Source organism: Rhizoctonia solani, chromosome 3, assembly GCF_016906535.1.
Source record: "Rhizoctonia solani chromosome 3, complete sequence".
Lineage (NCBI taxonomy): Eukaryota > Fungi > Basidiomycota > Agaricomycetes > Cantharellales > Ceratobasidiaceae > Rhizoctonia > Rhizoctonia solani.
Window position 1 is genome coordinate 2,410,538 of NC_057372.1, and position 18,265 is coordinate 2,428,802.

At 49.8% G+C, this 18,265-nt stretch overlaps 9 protein-coding genes across 9 annotated transcripts; 4 read left to right on the forward strand and 5 right to left on the reverse strand.

Annotated features, from left to right (window-relative positions):
* Positions 1 to 102: 102 nt before the first annotated feature.
* On the reverse strand, positions 103 to 2,032 carry RhiXN_03171 (DNA polymerase subunit Cdc27; the record flags this gene model as incomplete). Its single annotated transcript, XM_043322988.1, has 11 exons — positions 103 to 243; positions 279 to 388; positions 441 to 647; positions 697 to 861; positions 924 to 1,062; positions 1,120 to 1,341; positions 1,389 to 1,496; positions 1,545 to 1,612; positions 1,663 to 1,820; positions 1,870 to 1,925; positions 1,973 to 2,032. The coding sequence occupies 11 exons, from the start codon at positions 2,030 to 2,032 to the stop codon at positions 103 to 105; spliced, it is 1,434 nt and encodes a 477-aa protein (XP_043178484.1).
* Positions 2,033 to 2,233: 201 nt separating this feature from the next.
* RhiXN_03172 (nuclear 5'-3' exoribonuclease-interacting protein, Rai1p) lies at positions 2,234 to 3,738 on the forward strand (the record flags this gene model as incomplete). The annotated part of the gene is made up of 6 exons (XM_043322989.1): positions 2,234 to 2,640; positions 2,748 to 2,795; positions 2,849 to 3,075; positions 3,125 to 3,258; positions 3,335 to 3,471; positions 3,522 to 3,738. The coding sequence occupies 6 exons, from the start codon at positions 2,234 to 2,236 to the stop codon at positions 3,736 to 3,738; spliced, it is 1,170 nt and encodes a 389-aa protein (XP_043178485.1).
* A 75-nt stretch (positions 3,739 to 3,813) lies between these two features.
* Positions 3,814 to 5,301, reverse strand: RhiXN_03173 (Zf-CCCH domain protein; the record flags this gene model as incomplete). Its single annotated transcript, XM_043322990.1, has 9 exons — positions 3,814 to 4,014; positions 4,067 to 4,231; positions 4,283 to 4,436; positions 4,492 to 4,532; positions 4,586 to 4,665; positions 4,723 to 4,866; positions 4,921 to 5,040; positions 5,092 to 5,176; positions 5,230 to 5,301. 9 exons carry the CDS (start codon positions 5,299 to 5,301, stop codon positions 3,814 to 3,816), a joined length of 1,062 nt encoding a protein of 353 aa, XP_043178486.1.
* Positions 5,302 to 5,948: 647 nt separating this feature from the next.
* RhiXN_03174 (LON-related ATP-dependent protease) lies at positions 5,949 to 9,295 on the forward strand (the record flags this gene model as incomplete). The annotated part of the gene is made up of 11 exons (XM_043322991.1): positions 5,949 to 6,561; positions 6,617 to 7,258; positions 7,305 to 7,357; positions 7,424 to 7,599; positions 7,649 to 7,812; positions 7,862 to 7,908; positions 7,957 to 8,193; positions 8,247 to 8,447; positions 8,510 to 8,617; positions 8,665 to 8,932; positions 8,988 to 9,295. 11 exons carry the CDS (start codon positions 5,949 to 5,951, stop codon positions 9,293 to 9,295), a joined length of 2,817 nt encoding a protein of 938 aa, XP_043178487.1.
* Positions 9,296 to 9,454: 159 nt separating this feature from the next.
* On the reverse strand, positions 9,455 to 10,558 carry RhiXN_03175 (uncharacterized protein; the record flags this gene model as incomplete). Its single annotated transcript, XM_043322992.1, has 6 exons — positions 9,455 to 9,596; positions 9,654 to 9,790; positions 9,858 to 9,931; positions 10,015 to 10,154; positions 10,232 to 10,333; positions 10,392 to 10,558. 6 exons carry the CDS (start codon positions 10,556 to 10,558, stop codon positions 9,455 to 9,457), a joined length of 762 nt encoding a protein of 253 aa, XP_043178488.1.
* Positions 10,559 to 11,413: 855 nt separating this feature from the next.
* Positions 11,414 to 12,527, reverse strand: RhiXN_03176 (uncharacterized protein; the record flags this gene model as incomplete). The annotated part of the gene is made up of 2 exons (XM_043322993.1): positions 11,414 to 12,346; positions 12,402 to 12,527. 2 exons carry the CDS (start codon positions 12,525 to 12,527, stop codon positions 11,414 to 11,416), a joined length of 1,059 nt encoding a protein of 352 aa, XP_043178489.1.
* A 1,503-nt stretch (positions 12,528 to 14,030) lies between these two features.
* Positions 14,031 to 14,847, reverse strand: RhiXN_03177 (uncharacterized protein; the record flags this gene model as incomplete). Its single annotated transcript, XM_043322994.1, has 5 exons — positions 14,031 to 14,111; positions 14,170 to 14,180; positions 14,250 to 14,411; positions 14,486 to 14,666; positions 14,770 to 14,847. 5 exons carry the CDS (start codon positions 14,845 to 14,847, stop codon positions 14,031 to 14,033), a joined length of 513 nt encoding a protein of 170 aa, XP_043178490.1.
* A 205-nt stretch (positions 14,848 to 15,052) lies between these two features.
* On the forward strand, positions 15,053 to 16,413 carry RhiXN_03178 (arylesterase domain-containing protein; the record flags this gene model as incomplete). The annotated part of the gene is made up of 4 exons (XM_043322995.1): positions 15,053 to 15,091; positions 15,139 to 15,295; positions 15,441 to 15,786; positions 15,912 to 16,413. The coding sequence occupies 4 exons, from the start codon at positions 15,053 to 15,055 to the stop codon at positions 16,411 to 16,413; spliced, it is 1,044 nt and encodes a 347-aa protein (XP_043178491.1).
* A 332-nt stretch (positions 16,414 to 16,745) lies between these two features.
* Positions 16,746 to 18,112, forward strand: RhiXN_03179 (arylesterase domain-containing protein; the record flags this gene model as incomplete). The annotated part of the gene is made up of 4 exons (XM_043322996.1): positions 16,746 to 16,784; positions 16,841 to 17,000; positions 17,056 to 17,108; positions 17,159 to 18,112. 4 exons carry the CDS (start codon positions 16,746 to 16,748, stop codon positions 18,110 to 18,112), a joined length of 1,206 nt encoding a protein of 401 aa, XP_043178492.1.
* Between the last annotated feature and the right edge of the window lie 153 nt (positions 18,113 to 18,265).

The window sequence follows — 18,265 nt, forward strand, 5'->3', positions numbered from 1 at the left end:
CAGGGGTGTATTATTTAGGCCAAATATTATATGGGTATGATAAGGAACTCCCGTCAAAATAAAGCCGGATGGCTAAGCTGACTTGGAACGTATTTCTAATCGTCACTGCTTTTTCCCAAAGAAATTGGCAAGTTTCTGCTGTCCGGGCTTGGAAGCATCGTTGGACTTTCCTTTCTTGAGTTTTGTATTCGGTAGCGATTCAGAATGGCGTTTGGGTTGGTTGTTGAGAGGTTTGGCCACTGGCTTTGTACCTGGGTTGAAACTACTTTGCCGGATACATCCACGTCAATATCATCTCCATAATCTGTCTCCGACTGAGCATCGGTATCATTATCCTTTTCGCTGTCGTTCGGATCGGCATCCTCATAAGATGAATAATCCTCGGTTACTAAATCAAACTTGCTAAGTCACTCGCATATATGTATGTCGTGAGCACCTACCCATGTATCCTTTCGCATTTTTGACGCGCCTCGTTCTCATTACACGTTTCTTACCTTTGGGAATACGTTTGCGAGAGATTCGGTCCTTTCGGTCGACTCCTTTTGATGCTTCAGCCTTGGCTGCTTTAGCTGAAGCGGCTGCTTCGCGCGCCGATGGAACATGCTCTGGCGTTGCCTCGCGAGTTGAACGCCCGTTGACGACGTTATCTGGGGAGTGGTCAGCATAGCTGGTTGCGCAACCCCGAGAGATATTTACCATCATCAATATCCATCATAGTCTGTAGACCAGCTGTATCCGGTTTTTTGGAAAGTTCCATATCATCATCATCTTCATCTGTGGTACGACTCTTCTTTCGCTTGATCGCTGGTCGCGAGTGACCCTGAGCTGGCTCACTATCGTCTTCATCTGAATCCAAATCCGCTTCGATCGTGCACCGGATTTGTGCAAAGGTGCAGCTATAGTCCTAGATGGCTCTGTCGTACTACCTCTGCTGCTAGCTGCACTAGGAGGTTTGGGCACCTCCTTCGGGCGCACTGCTTGAGGGGAGATCTTGCGATCAACTGGGTCTTCCTCCGCCCTGTCCTTTCCAATTGTTGATTTGGTTGCCAGAGTCTTTTTCTCCTTCGATTAAGTGTGACTCAATCGAATTTATTCGTCGGATATAGTGAATACACTTACTGTTGCCTCTGATGTCTCCTTGGGTTTATTTCCCGTGGTCGGCTTCTTGGTGCCAAAACTAAGCAGATTTTGCCGGGCACCGTTTTTGGTTGGAGGCGGCACGTCGCTGCTCGAAGCCTTGAGTTTAGTAACCGCTTCACCCTTTATCGTATTGGAGATAGGCGTATCCTTCTTGGCCTCGATACCAACTCGCTTGGGCTTACTGCTACCCAGTTGGGGCCACTTGAATTTGGTAAGCACAAGGGTTGTGCGAAGCTAGATCGACTCACTGGCGCTTCTTCACTTAGCAGCATACCCATCTGAGACGCATGGGCGCGGCCTTTTTGTTTGTCAAGTTGCCGGACTCTATCTGTTGCTGAGGTCAGGAGGCTATGGTCCTAAACAGAACAGTTAGACGGTTTGGATATCTTTCAGGCGCTACCAACCTTTAATGGCACTGGCGAAACGCTGTATATGTGCTGCGACGGCGGCTGGGCAAATTTGATTTTTGTGGCTACTGAAGATATTAAATTACTATAGTTGGACAAAGTAAATAATGTTTACCATCGATCTCTTCTTCGTTTGCGAGCAGGATTAGGTGACGAGGTACTTGTTCTGCAGGTCCTTCGTTAGTTTCGAAAGCTGCGGTACCCGTGAGGATATAAGTTGCAAAAACGGGCTCCTTGTTTTGTTTTGCTACTTTGTAGAAGAGTTCCAGTTCCCTATGGCCATGGTAAATTGCTAAGTGTCAAATGCTTTGGTGTTACTCACCTTTTGGCTTCGGCTACATGAATGGAAAGCTGCCGACTTAGGAGTCTGAATGTAACCTGAACATTTTGAGTTAATAGAAGCGAGATACGAAGTAGAAACTCACAATATTATTGGATATCTTTACTTCCTTGGTTAGGAAATCGGTCGCGGCTTTACTAGCCATAAGGACTGCCGAGTTATGTAAGTCAAGTCGATTTTCTCAAGGTTATTTGGCGTGAGAGAGTGAATATAGCTGCGATTCCTCCGGGTAACGTAGAACCAACCGCGAATCTTAGAAGTCCAGTGATGGTTGGGAGGGCTATCGCGGCCAGGCGTGATAGTCACGTGACCTGACCACTTGCTCTGTCACCTCTGTGCCACGCCGATGTCGAACCACAAAAGGAAAATCCAGGATACCGACGATGCCACATTGCTCCCGCCTTTAAAGCAGTCCAAAGTCGAAGATAAAGAAAATAACAAAACTAGGGTAACCCAGTACACGTTATCTCTCGAAACGTCACCTGCAGAGCCCTCTCCAGCCATTGGACAACCGCAGCAACTTACTTGTTTCTCCTACACTCCAAACCGAGAGCTCCGTTTTGATAGTTCCGCTCTTAAATACTACGTGCCTGCTCCTATAAATGCCGACCTAGGTTACCGTTATGAACATTGGACTAAGCGTCCAGAAGAACGAGGCCGGATCGACAGTTTATTGCGAGCCATAGGACAAGATCACATTGTTGGAGAGCGTAAGAAGGGGGCTTTTATATGTTGGAGAGGAGTCATGACAAAGTAAGAGTGCCTTAAGTGAGTGTCCTATCTCACCCGGCGTGAAGGCTCTTGACTGCACCCTTTGAAAACCGAGATTCAGTGAACTTGAACCTCATGTTTGTTGACAGCTGCATTTATGCAGAAGAGCATACGACCGATACCGCCCTCGCTGAAAAGTAGGCGCTTTTTCATCTTATAGATGTCCTACTTAATTGCATGATTGGTACAGGGAGAATATGGCCCCTCGACAACGCCGCATGACGTACTATGGTTATTCCTTCGAGTCATTCAGCACATGGGAGGAACCACTGCAACGAAAGGAGCAACATCTAGAAAGAGATAGAACCAGATGTTGGAGCGGTGACGTTGATACCAATGTACAGTTTTGCAGCGTTGTGAAAACAAAGATAGGCGCAGAACGAATGATTCTGGGTGGAGAGGTAGATTGTTGTAAAGGTACGTACCAGCAAGAGATCGTCTTCGCCCAATTTCAATCAAATTTCAGATCGGTATACTGGACAACCAAACACGTATGTTGAATTAAAGACAAGTATGGTAATTCGTAATGCTCAAGACGAAGAGCGTTTTGAGCGCAAACTACTCAAGTTTTGGGCCCAATCCTTTCTGTTGGGTGTACCAGTGGGTATACATCACTTGGTGTTAATTTTCAGTTAAAACTGAGCGCATCGACCTTTTGTGGCCTGACAAAGTATAGGAAATTGTAGTAGGGTTTCGAAGTCATCAAGGCCGTATAACAACTCTTCAAACTTTTGAAACCCTAGCACTACCACGTATGGTGCGAGGAAAACCGGCGCTTGGGATCCCAAACCGTGCCTCTTATTTGCTGAAAAAGTACTACAATTTATCAGATCAACTCTGACGGAGCACAATCGAAACAAAAGCAAGGATGCCACTGATATCTCATCTAGTCCGACCAGCGCTAGGAGGCCTGAAGAGGTGGAGAACATGGATGTATGGAGGTTGGAGATTAGGCCTGGTACACGTATGGTAACGCTGTACAAACTTGAGCCAACCGAAGTTGAAGAAGTAGTCAATGATGAAGATCGAGTGGGATTCTTGCCAACTTGGTTCTGGAATGCAGTTACTGATAAGGTGTAGTAGATAGTGTGGTTAATCAATGTCTGCGTATATGATATAGGTGACATGTAATTTAAGTTGATTCTGGGCACACTGTCATGTTTCCTTCTGCTTGCCCTTGTCTTCGACATTACTTTCTCTCTCCTCTTCGCCGTCAATTTGTGCTTCGTTAAAGTTGCGTATAAGTTCCTGCTCCTCCCGATCATCTTCATCTTGCTTTTCTTTCCGATAAGCACTAAAGTCCCAGTCGGGCTCTTCGTCTGAATCTTGTTCGAACCATTCCGGATTGTATTGAAACTAAACGGTGTTGGGATGAGCACTGATGCCTCGGGCGTGTCATTTAACTTACCAGATCTCTTCCAGACATGCCAACATTTTTGCCTGCGGCAGCTTGTGCATCTTTCGTCTTTCGTAGAGCATCCTCTTCTGCCGCCTTCTTGTTCAGCCGAGTTTTTTTCCACACGGCAAACGTTTCTGGGGTGACTGGTGTAAGATTACTCCCAAGTTTGTGTCTCTGTCGGTGATGTCAGCTATAGACAAGGGTATACAGGTACTAATTGTGTACCTCGACCTCTAAGAATTCCTCCAGCGATATTGTGTTTGCTTTCGCAGCCTCTTCTGCGGCCTTCCTTTCGGATTTTAATACGAACCCTGGGGGTAACGCATGTCGATACATGCATTTTTCACCCCCATTAGGACATTCCCAAAACCATCCAAATCTATTAATTTGGTTTTATTAGTATCTAAATGCGTTACTTTTATGGTTCGACCTACTTCCCAGACTCGATTGCATCGATGAAATGCTTGCATACAATCTGCACATTACTGGGTCACTTTGTCTGTTCAATAAATATGCATAATCCCCTACATCTGTTGTTGTCCTTGGATTCCCATGTTTGGAAAGAATGACGTTTTGCAGTTTCTCCTGGTCCCATTTATCCATGGTATCTTAGTAAATTATGGCGTCAGGACTGGTCAGCTACCTGACGTTTAAAGGCAACTAACCATTGGCCTTATCGTCTCGTGAATCAGAATAAATATCCTTCTTCTCTTGCTTTCGCTCAACATCTCTGTCATGAGAGAATTTGCACTTGTTCCCCTTGTCACAGTTCCCGGCCTTGAAATAGACACATAGTACAGTCTTGGGGTCTTGATATATGACTATAAGTACGTCATTCAAGATCAAGGCAAGCGACGACATACCAACACCAAAAGGTACTTTCTGTGCTACTTGAACTGGTTTAAAGAGTTCCCCCTCTTCTTTCTTTCGCTTTTCCGCATCAGCTTTCTCTTTGGCGCGGAGTGCCTTTTCCCTCTCCTTCTCTAACTATAAATCAGGTCAATAATGGTACCCTGAACGTCAGTAGGGTCAACGAGCCTCTTGTTTGTTCTTTCCTGCACGAGACTGCTCATTTTGAATTCGAGCAATATCTTTCTGAACTTTTGCTGATTTATTTTTCTGGAGACCATATCCATCAGGTTAGAGTATATCATATGAGGGGGAGGACTGACATTCTTCAGTCCGAAAGTTTTGTCATCCTTGACTTTGGAAGAGGAGGGCTTTTGCTGCTGTTTAGGGGGCATTAGTGAGTAACAAAGAATCGAGCTAGAAGTTTGGTGCGAATCAGCAAGATAGGTCAATAGTCCGTCGGGGGTAGTGGTGGCTTTAAATTAGACGCCAGACCCGCGGATCATGATCTCTGTTTCATCTAATCTGATAAATAATCAAGGTCGTCAGATCGGGTTTTGTCAGCGTCATTTGGGAAACATCTCACCACCACTCCTTGGTAGGGTTTGCGACGAGCCCAATCGTTCGAGAGTCTGCGGTCGCATTAAGCCTTGCCTAGTCCAACTCGTTATCTGAGCGGCTGGTGCTGTGGCCCACATTCCACGATGGCCACCAAGTGGCCGTGGGTCATTCCAAGAGTGACGCGTTCACCCAGGATATCGGTGCAACCAACATCCGGTATTTGTGCCACTCGTTCAATTCTTCATAACTCAAGTTATCCCTTATTGCACGTTCAAACTAGAGCTCTTGGGCTCGCACGAGCTTTACGGGGCTTCTCGTCTACGCATACGACCAGCTATCTCCGGCCTACCGCATCACTCTCATACCCTCGGTGGATCAACAATCGCCAGGGCCTTCGGAATAACAACAAGGAAGATTCCGAAGAGGTCACTGCAGAGGAATCTGAGAAACAGGATGAACACCAAGACGATTCGACGTCTCGATGAGCTCTTCAAACGACGATAGCCACCAGACTCCACCGGCATCCTCTTCTTCAGGCACATCTGGCTCTGATGATGGCTCGGACAACTCTTCTGGATCTTCACCACCCGGCTCGCACTCATCCTCATCGTCAGACCCACCTTCTCCGACTTCTGCCCTCACAAAACAGACTGTCCCCGAAGTGTACCCACAGGTTTTGGCTTTACCGATTACCCGCCGCCCGCTATTTCCCGGATTTTACAAAGCCGTCGTTGTTCGAAACCCGGCCGTAGTCTCAGCCATCAAGGAAATGATGAAACGAGGACAACCATACTTGGGAGCTTTCTTGTTAAAGGATGAGAATGCGGACAGTGACATCATTACGGATATCGATTCGGTTCACCAGGTTGGAGTTTTTGCTCAGATCACGAGTGTATTCCCCGCAAGTAAAGGAGACACTGCTGGAAAAGACGAAGGTCAAGAGGAAAGTCTCACGGCTGTTCTTTACCCACATCGACGAATTAGGATAACGGATCTCATAACACCGGCCGCTGAATCGGTATCTACTGCCACTATTGAAGAGGTTCCTCCTGAAACGACTGAATTAGCTGAACCAGAAGCACAGAAACTCTCTGGTAAGTCGCAACTATCTTCCTCGCAAGGACACCACGCTAGAACTCGTATCTCCAGGTACCGTTCAAACTTCGTTCCTTCACAATTATGCGGTATCCCTAGCCAACGTCGAGAACCTTGCTGTACAACCGTATAGCAAATCGAACCAGTACATCCGAGCCGTCATGTCGGAGATTGTCTCTGTCTTCAAGGATATCGCTCAACTCAATCCTCTATTCCGTGACCAGATCACCAACTTTACGATCAGCCAGAGTGCAAACAACGTATTTGATGAGCCCGACAAATTGGCCGATTTTGCTGCAGCAGTATCTACAGGCGAAGTCAATGAACTTCAGGATGTTCTCGAGAGCTTGATTGTAGAGGAGCGCCTCCAGAAGGCACTTTTGGTCTTGAAAAAGGAACTCATCAATGCCCAGCTTCAGAGCAAGATCTCTCGTGACGTCGAAAGCAAGATACAAAAACGGCAGCGAGAGTACTACCTGATGGAACAATTAAAGGGTATCAAAAAGGAGTTGGGAATGGAGTCCGACGGCAAGGACAAACTGATCGAGAAATTCCGTGAACGTGCCAATTCGCTCAAGATGCCGGAAGGTGTTCGAAAGGTATTCGAGGAAGAGTTGAACAAGCTCCAGCATTTGGAACCTGCTGCATCCGAAGCAAATGTAACTCGAAATTATCTGGACTGGTTGACTCAGGTTTGTATGATAACTTCTGGGTATATGCACATGACTGATACATAAATCAGATCCCATGGGGCCAACACTCCAAGGAAAATATTCGATAGCACACGCAACCAAGGTACTTGATGAAGACATTATGGATTGAAGGATGTCAAAGATCGTATCTTGGAATTCCTTGCAGTAGGAAACTTCGTGGGACGGTGGAAGGCAAAATCATCTGCTTTGTTGGCCCTCCTGGTGTCGGCAAGACATCCATTGGGAAGAGCATTGCCCGGCTCTCAATCGCCAGTTCTTCCGTTTCTCGGTTGGAGGCTTGACGGACGTTGCTGAAATCAAAGGACACCGGAGAACCTACGTTGGGTGAGAGCGATGCGGGTTTTATCAGGATCAAGACTGATCATTATTAGAGCACTCCCGAGCAAGATTATCCAGGCTCTAAAGCGGGTTGGACTGAAAACCCCCTCATCTTGATCGATGAAGTTGACAAGATTGGTCGCGGTCACAACGGCGACCCTGCAAGTGCACTGCTCGAATGCTCGACCCGGAGCAAAATTCGGCATTTTTGGATCATTAGTAAGTGGTGATTCTGAGACGATTGTAATTGATTCTAATGTCATCTTAGCATGGACGTCCCTGTCGACTTGTCCCGCATCCTCTTTGTTTGTACTGGTGAGTGCTTTACACCGCTCCAGAATCCGCGCCTGAATTTGAATCTAGCCAACAACCTGGACACGATTCCTGCTCCATTACTCGACCGTATGGAGGTTCTCGAAGTCAGCGGATATGTCTCGGAGGAAAAGACTCAAATCGCAGAGCGATACCTGGCCCCAAGCCAAGGAAGCATCTGGTCTCAAGGAAGCTAACGTTACTCTTGACCCTTCGGCTATCGACCACCTGATCAAGTACTACTGCCGCGAAAGTGGTGTTCGTAACCTAAAGAAGCACATCGACAAGGTACGCGTGCGTGTACCTGAGCTACCAGCCACTGTTGACCTCAAGTCCGATAGATTTATCGAAAGGCCGCATTCAAGATCGTTACCGACCTTGGAGAAGAGGTTTTCCCTGAAGAGACAACCACATCCGATAAGCCCAAAGACGGACAACCCGAAAAGACTGTCGAATCAACCGAGCCTGCGCCAAATGCCCCAACCGCCAAGACGGAGAGCGGCCAAACAACGGTGACGACCGAAGAGCGCAAACCGCTCAAGGTTCCCGACTCGGTCTCGATCATGATCAACCGGACAACTTGAAGGACTATGTCGGACCACAGATTTATCAAAAGGACAGGTTTTACACGCATGCGCCTCCTGCGGGTGTCAGCACCGGATTGGGATATCTTGGGAACGGTTCAGGGGCTGTCATGCCCGTCGAAGCTACCGTAAGTCCCCACACAATTTGTATATTTCCTGTACTAATAATGTGCAGACAATGCCAGGCAAAGGCGGTCTCCAACTTACTGGTAAACTCGGCGAGGTGATCCGCGAGAGCGCGCAATTGGCGCTGAGCTGGGTCAAATCCCACGCACATGAACTAGGAATCACCAATACCCCGGAAGAGCAAACTTTGCATGACCGGGATGTGCACTTGCATATGCCAGAGGGGAGTATCGGAAAGGAAGGACCAAGCGCAGGGACAGCGATTGCGACTGCGTTTGTTTCGCTACTTACCAAGACAAAGGTCAACCCTGATATTGGTGAGTATTCCTCAATGGGTCTCTATCAAATCATCAACTCAGCTCTTGCAAACAGCCATGACCGGAGAACTCTCTCTTGTGGGCCAAGTACTCCCTGTTGGCGGACTCAAAGAGAAGATTCTTGCAGCTCATAGGGCAGGAATAAAGACTATCCTCGCACCGAGCGCCAACCGCCCAGACATTGAAGAAAATGTCCCCGAGAGCGTCAAGACGGGTATCCGGTTTGTGTTTGTGGATGACATTCGACAAGTATTACACGAGGTGTTCAAGGGAGAACCAATTGCCGAGCGGTGGAAGGAGACGCTTCCGCAATTGACCGAACCAGTGACGTCCGAGGGTGCTCAAAAGTCTTTGTCGTCTTAGATTTGTTTTGTTCGTTATATGCGTTGAAGTAAAGTTTGCATTTAGGCTATCATTTGCATTATAACAATCCCCCCCCCCCATGTTCAATACAATTAATCTTAAAATTACAATGACGAGAACCATATGATATGAACAACACGAGCGGTACAAACGACCGTTTCACTTTCTTCCTTTAGCTTTGACACAAAGTTCGCTCTTTTCCAACTCGACGTGCTCGGAGGTATCCTGCTCAACACCCAAGTCTTCCAACAGCTCGGCAGCCTCTGAGCTCGACAACGTATCCGCTCGAAGATCCCACATCCTTCAACCAACGCATTGAGCCTCTATTCGCCACCGCAAAACCACCGACATAACTCACATCTTGAACACTCGTTTCCTTTTCACCCACTCGGCTCTCCACCGCACCCAATCAGCGTCCAACCGCGCCAAGTCGGATTCCGATATCGGTGCTTGGCCCATACGAAGCGGCTCGAGCGCGCGCGTCAACCGTTCAATCTATTCCACAGGACTAGGGAGTTATACCACACACTTCTGTCCTCTCCTGAAAAAAATATGTACAAACGCACCTGGCTCTGCGTTTCCTCGATGTTTTTCCCAAATCATCGTCCGTCGGACTCGACTTGACCTTGCTCAACTCTTTCCACCACCGCAAGGACTCATTACCACATGTATGCGCCCAAAAGGAAAAGAGGGGGAGGTGAATGGTCTTCCATGCTCACCTGCGTTTAACCGTTTTAGATCCACCGTACGGTCCTTGACCAGCTCTTTCGTCTTTTCGAGCTCGGCGGACAACGAGTCGATTTCGGCTGGTGCGAGTTCCGAGGTTGATGATTGGGGCGCGACAAATACGTTGCTTTTCCTAGACACGGTGTTTGATAAAGAAAAAAAAAAGGATAGTTGGTCAAAGCGATAGGAGAGTAGTATGTGTAGACGAACCATATGTCTTTTGAGTGACCAGCTCTCGTTCGGCAAGCGAGAGCAGAATCTTTTGCGTTGCAGCTTTCGAAACTGCGTTTTTGAGATTGGCGGATATGTCCGCTGCATATATCCGGATCAGACCATAGACGAGGAAAGATAAGGGGACAAATAGACAAACACGATCCGTACGGTCTGTTGGTCTGCCATCAACAATGTTAGCTCCTCACTATCGAGGTTTACCCAGGAATTAGGAAAAGAGGGGACAACCTTTTTGAGATACTTTAGTACTGCGTCTTCAGCGTCTTTTCCCTTGAGCTGAGCGACCTTTTCCTTGTCCAAGACCATGTTTGCAAATCCACAGTCTCGAGAAAGTGAAGGGGCGTGGCGCAACGCGTGCCAGGGTCGAGGCGCGTGGGCAAGGATGTGTTATTCGAACGCGTACGAGGGGCGTGTCTAGAGTGTATGCGCAAAGAAGAAAAATACGGTGGTGAGCCGCCGGGACGATCAACCACAAGACGCCACCCCTGATCCTCGGACTTGAGCGCTTAGAGACGCGAGTTGATATCCGGTGGCGAAGCTGGAGTGGCTAAGGCCGTCGTGTCCGGGATTGGATCGTCGCGAGTGACAGCACAGAATCGTTCATAATTCATGAAATGCGTAACAACTCGAGCGAGTACAAACAGACAAGCGGGCAGACAAGCAGATGTGCATGAGCGGTGCTGGGTGTAAAACGGAAATGAGGGTGGGCGCGGTGTTGGAGAACGGGAAATATGGACAGGGAACGGGAAGAGGCGAGAATATGGACAGGGAAGAGAACAAGAGAAGAAACAAATGAAAGACGAGGCAGAGAGGACAATAGGCACAGTGAAAGAGAATAAATCCAAAACGAACAAGGCGAAAGAAAAAAAAGTCAAGTGAAAGATCAAGCGAGGCCAAGCGGGATAAATAGCCGAGGGCTGCGATAAAAAGAAAAGATTGGGCGAGGAGACGCCGGGACAACAGGGGTAGTAATACAACCGGGGAGGGGATAATAAGCTGAGGAGCCATCCGGTGAGGGAGCCGATTTGACTTGATAGTGTTACAGCAATACAGAGCACGAGACGAGAGTGGAGTACAGACAGCAGTCGGGACGGTGGTGGTGCATCTGAACAAGTCAGTATGGAAAGAGCGAGAGATGGAAGGACTCACATGTACAAGAAATCAGTGGGTTACACCTCGAGAGCGGTCAATGGTACTATCGTCGTCAAATAAGCGACGGCCCTGGAGCGGAATGATGGAGCCAGTGCGGGGTGGGAGAGCGGCGGGAGAGGGAGAGACGTTGATATAGTCGCCGAGATTGAAGGGAGCGGTGGGTTGGGGAGAAACCGGGGGGGTAGAGTGGGTCTGCTGGGATGGCTCGGGAGTAGGGAGCTGTACGGGGTCGGAAGCAGAGGGGAAGAGGACGCGAGCGGGGGCTGGGGGACCGAGGAGAGCACTGTGGGATGGCTGTGCACGACGAGTGGGAGCGGGGCGAGCAGGGCTGGGGGACGTGGCGAGGAAGAGCATAAGTTCTGCAGCCTGGGCGTCGTCGGGCTGGGGGGTGCGGGAGGCCGAGTCTGGACGCGGGACGGATGAAGCGCTCGAGGTGCGGGAAAGGGTGGTGGCTGGGGTGGTTGCTCCTGCTCGCATGATAGCGGTAAGAGTGGTAGCAGCGTTGATGTCCTCGCGCTCGGTGGAGAGAGCGTGCGGGTGTCTGCGACGGGGAGCATTGCGCACGGTCCTCCCGGGGATGGCGAGTCGCTCACGTGCGTTTGGCTGGGAAGAGGCCACTCCGCGAGCAGAGCCCATTCCGTTCGCTCCGTTGGCGTGTGGTCGCGAGCGCCGGGGGGCCGGTCCGGGGTCCAGCACCGCCTGGTACAGACTCATCCCTGCACTGCGCCAGATGCGGTTGTTCCCATTGGTGTTGGTGTCCTGCGCAGGCGGAGGAGGCATGTTGCTTGTGTGGTTCAGCTTGTTGCGCGACGGAGAGACCCCTGCCTCAGTCGTCGGTCGACTCGCGAGCTGGTGCTCCAGCGATGTCAGCGGCACATGTGCAACGTTGTGTGTCGCCTTGTACGATGCATACGACAGTCTGGCTCGCAGCACACGAGCAAGCTACAGGCAAATGTGAGCCCCAAGTCATATGCCCCCCCGAGTCTTAAGAACTGACCTTGCTGAACTCGGTGCGGGCGAGAAATGTATCAATCGCCTTTTGGCGCTGAGCTTGCTCTTCGGCGTCGAGCATCTCGGTCTGTTGTGGTGACGGCGTCGTGTTCGGCGACCCGGTCTGCGCCATGGTCAAAATGCGCAATTGATGCGCGCGTGTGGGAGTGAGTCTTGTCTGGCCCTCTTGCACTCCGGGTGATACCCGCTCTCAGGGGTCCCCCTACGCGTGCGCTCAGAGACCCCAGTCACCCCGATATCCGAGTCACATGCACCCCCTTCATAACACCTCAATCCTATTGCATTCATACAATTCACTTTACCGGGCTCATACGCGCACTCTTACCCGACACTCTCCATCAACAACAAATCCGTCCACGTCGACGGCCCGATCTCCGGCCACGCTCACCCACCCAACGCGTGACCCAACGATCGCCGCAAACATTGCCATCTTCCCGAACCTCCCCTTCCCCCTTCAATCACCAATCACGTTACCCCCCCTCTCTCCAACGCGCTCGACGGAATGTTACCCCTCGGAATTGCAATCAAGCGCCAAATTTCACCATTCGCAGCGCCTATTTGCCCGCCCATCCCATTTCATTTCATTCCCTTGTTCCTCTGTACCCCATACAAGTCCAATCCGACCCCACCCAAATCTAGCCCCTTTCCATTCCCCCCTCCCTCCCCTCATCCAACACGTGTCGCCTCGACGCGTTTGGATCTCACGGTTGTTCAACTCGAATTCTACCCCTACCCGCGCTGACGTGATTCACCGGGAAATACCACCGTGTTGTTCCACGGCTTGATCTGGGGGTCCCCCATCAAGACTTTTTCAGTTTCCTCCACTGCGGTTTGTATGCGCACTCGCGCGCTCTCCAGTACGATCCCCCGTACCGACGTCATTCATAATCAACCGGCCTTGACGTATACTATATCAGACCCGAACTAGATTCCTCGCATCGGCGGCGATCTGTAGGTCTAGCCGCGGCCCTCGGACTTGATTAAATTAAACCAGTCCATTCATGGGAGTAGGCGTTGCGCCCGATATTCGACGAGTGTGTGTGTGTGTCGACAGGCCGTGGGTGATGAGGTGGTTGGTTGTAAACGTCACCGCCGTTGATTCGTCCTCGGAACAAGGTTCCGTATCGCTCAAGGTTATGATGCTGAGCTCGAAGCGCACCGGTATGGGCCGGTCTCCGGCGTTGTATCTCAAACTCCGGGTACCAAGGTCCGATTGTTTTTAAAATTCGCGCATACATGCGTGTCGATCTCCCTCCCCTAGACTATGACCTAGTGTGATTAATCAGATCTTCCCAAAATTACATGTAAAGTTGTTGTGACCTCATAATGCGAGATGCGCAACATTCATTTCTGATCGCAAGTTGCTGTCAATTCAAAGGCGCTTGCCGATGGTGGCCAAGGTATGAATTCACAGCGTGACCAGGAGCCTAGGCGTTGTTATATAGCACAAATCTCTACCCACCCTCGAATTCGATCGATCTTGGTATCGCGTGACGGAGCCTTCCGAGATCATCGTTACAAGCAAAAAACGATTCATTACAGCAGAGGGGGTTTAGCTTTTTACATCCTAGGCCTAATTTAATGTGTCCCTCTCGCCTATGCTTCCGGCTACGACTCATGCGCGGGCCTTGCCCTTTCCGGCAGCGAGCGCCTTGCTCAAGTCGGCAAGTGCATCTCTGCGCTTGTAGCGTGCGTCCTAGGACGGTTAAACGATCAGCTATGTGGCGTTTTCCAATCAACCCAAGCCATCATACCTCGATAACATCTACGCAATTAGATTTCCCGTCAGCACACTAAAATCCCGGAATAAATGCACCAGTATAAAACAACTCACCTACGCCCGCATCTCCGCTAAACTGTGCACTCCACTGAACAAACGTGCTCCCGCGATGTTCACCCGAAGTAATCGGGAACAACCGAATCTGACTCAACACAGACGAATACCCCCGCGGGGGTTCCGTCTCGATCACAGAGTACGTGATAAAATGATCAATCGCTAAACACCCCCACCCATCCCACCCCAGTCAATTCAAATCGTCCTAGAGCTGAGACAAGAAGTGAAATACTCACAAGAATGTTCCTCGAGCTTGATAGTCTCGACCGTACCGTCTTTAAACTTCCACTTGGCAGCATCGACCTCGTCTTGGACTTTAACGTCCTCGGCGGAATCGATGATGCTCCAGAACTGGGGGATCGACTTGAGCTTGATCAAGTGCCAGACTTCGTCCAGATGGAACGGAATCACCGCCGACTCGGTGAGGATGTCACAGTTGGGATGCCTGGCATGGTTGATTATTTGGCGGTTGTTGCGTGGTCGTACGGTACTGGGTTCAGAGATGGATTCGTGATCGTACCAAGGTCAAGAGGGCAAGAAGGTCTCTCCACGCGTAACTTGCGTCATTATGATCAGAGATGATATAAATCGCGGTCATGTGACGGGCGAGGGATTTGGGATCTCAGGTAATCGATGTGTGGTTTATCGGGCTGAATTGAGCTCAGGGTATGCGTGCGGGTTGCTTTTTTTTCTTTACGTTTCGAAGGCGATACGTCCGCACACATGCCCGAGGCCGTGAAGAGGGCTGTACATAAGGTGAGAGGGGGCGGTATTGGTTCGTACGTCGACATCGATTTGTCCATATGCTTGTGCGCTGGTTATCAATCGCTGTTGCGCTCTTGGTGAGTACGTGTCCTATACCGTATATGTATCTTATTGGCATCCTCAGGCATGGTACGTTTGGAGCCTTAAACATGCGATCGGGGCACAACTTTTGCCTAAGAGGCTCCCTCCGCTTTTCAGTGCGGGTGGAAAATGTAAGCTGATTCAGGAAAAGGAGAGTGGCCAGTTCAAGTTTTGCGAAGATGGACTTGTTCTTGCCCCAGGTAAGATAAAAAAAATTATTTCCCAGATGTCAGCGATTGAAACGTGGGAATAATATAGGCGTTCTGTATTTAGCTGTGATCCCAATCGGCACGAATGGAATACTATAATGGTATGTCGGTCGGTCGATATTTACAGGACTCGTAGTTGAACGTAGTCCCCAGGGCCCAATGCTCGATCCCAGTCGTCGTGGCAGTTTATGGGCGCTTCACTACACTTCCACCGCGACCGAAAAGCCCTACCCGCTCAAACTAACCAACTTTCCCATCAATGCCGACTTTCACCCGCTCGGCATGGAACTTACACCCCGCGATTCGGCCGGGACGTCTCGGTTGCTGGTCATAAACCACAGGCGTCAAAACACAACCATCGAGGTCTTCCGCATACACTTGGAATCGCATTCAGTATCGCTGGCATATGAAACAACGCTCACTCATGCGTCGTTTGTCGCGCCGAACGCTATTGCTGCTATATCCCCGACCCAATTCTTCTTGTCACACGACCATTATTTTACGAGACGCATGGCATGGCCTTGGAACAAAATCTTACCGCCGCTCGAGACCTTCTTGGCCCTCCCATTGAGCAGAGTGGACCTCGTCTCATTTGAGACACGCTCAGGGACACCAAAGGGGTACGTAACGTCCAAACCGTCGCGCGCAACATTGCCTTTGCAAACGGCGTTGCGGTATCAGACGACGGCTCAACTCTAGCCATCGCATCGACCACACGCGCACAGGTCCAGCTGTACTCCAAAGATGAAACGAGCATTCGGTTCGTCACCTCTGTACGCGTCCCGTTTAGCGTGGACAACATTGCGTTTGCGGGCGACGAGCTGCTGACAGCTGGACACCCCTATCTTCCAGAATTCATGGCGCTCGTAAAACGGAAATCGAACCGCGCGCCAAGCTATGTGTCTGCCATTGCTCCGAGTCTGCAGGCTGGACTTGGAAAGTCTTGGCTGACTCGTGTATCGGCCGGGGCTAATGTCACGACTCGATTTATGAGTGACGGATCGTTTTTGGGTACGAGCTCTGGGGCGTTTGCGGATTTAGAGATGCAGACGATGTTTGTTGTTGCTCTGTACGGATCTGGTGTCGCTAAATGTGGCCGCTTGTCGTAAATAACGAACTGTTACTGATAGAATGTCTCTTTGAAATGAAGCATTCTGTAGTATATCTTGGGTTGCCTGTGAATCATGTGAGGAAATCCCTAATGTAGATATATGCGCTCATATAATACATGGATTCTCAAATACGAGCTCCTGAGCTGGACCGATTCGCAATGACCGCTAGCTGGGTTACCTCAGAGCGCTTGATTTTTAAAAAATTCTTCTTGCTCTGTGTTGGCGAATATCGATAACCGATATTGAGGCAGCGGCTAGGGGCGCACACCAAAACTAGCGCCGCTGATCAACATGTACAGTAACTCACACGTCCATCTTGGCCTACCCACATGCTCGTATACGGGTCGTCAATAATTGCTATAGTGCTGGTTAGCTGGTCACTTTATTCTACAAGCACACCTACATCTCACACCACCCTTGAAAGGCATATTCCTTGTGGAATCTCAAACACACAATACAAGCACAGTTTGTTCCTAAAAACCTACCTCCATTTTTCAATGCTGGTGGAAGTTGCGAACTGATCCGAGAGAAGGAAGTAGACAATCGGTTCAAGTTTTGCGAAGATGGGGTGATCCTAGCACCAGGTGTGCCGCGATCCTGACATCTGCTAATCAGTCATTGATATACTGTTACCACAAGGTATTGCCATCTTCAGCTGTGATCTGGGCCGCTACGAATGGAATACTGCAATGGTAGGTTGGATCGATATGGTGATGGTATCACGGACCGACTAGATTGGTAGGGCCCAATGAATGAAACCAGTCGCGGTGGCGGCTTATGGGCGCTTCATTACACATCGGCAACGACTGAAAAGCCATATCCCCTCGAACTAACTAGCTTCCCCGGCGATGCTGATATGGGATTCCACCCGCTTGGCATTGATACGCCCAGTGATTCATCCGGGACGCCATCTCGGCTGCTGGTCATAAATCATGGACGCCACAAACCAACCGTTGAAGTCTTTCACGTAAAGCTCGAGTGCGGCCTCGTAGCTCTCACATACGAAACGACGTTAACGCATCCTTCCTTCGTCGCGCCTAATGCTATAGCCGCTGTATCTTTCGATTCATTCTTCCTATCTCACGATCACTATTTTACGAATCGCATGCGATGGCCTCTAAACACCATATTGCCATGGCTGGAGACCTTCTTGTTGCTTCCTTTGGGTAAAGTGGATTTAATCTCGTTCGAAGCGCTTCCGGGCGCGGGTGTACGTAAGGTTCAAACGGTGGCGCGCAATATTGTATGCGCAAATGGCGTTGCGGTGTCGGCTGATGGCTCTACGTTGGCTGTCGCATCGACTGCTCGTGCCGAAGTACTGATCTATTCAAAGGACACAACGACCGTCAAATTCATTACTTCAATACGTGTTCCGTTCGGAGTGGACAATCTAGCGTTTGCTGGTGACCAGCTGCTGGCTGCAGGTCACCCTTATGCCCCAGAGCTTATGGCGCTTATGAAAAATAAATCGAGTCGCGCGCCAAGCTATGTGTCTGCAATCTCCCCCCAATCAGCCAATCAGACACAGTCTTGGCTGACTCGGATACTAGTTGGTGCCAACCTCACGACCGTATTCATGAGTGACGGTTCATTTTTGAGCGCGAGCTCCGGGGCATCTGTCGACTTGGAAATGAGAATAATGTTTGTTGTTGCCTTGTATGGGTCGGGTGTTGCCAAATGTAACTATACACTGTAAATCGAAGCTTCTATACGTGTGTGACCAATGAGTTCCGTGGGTGATCAGCGTGGCTATGCCCTGAAATTTGTCCCTGAGAAGCACGTGTCCCTCTCCCGAGCTCGGCAACCAGAAGCAGCGTCTATATTGTGTCTCAACCTCGTCTGTTGTCTC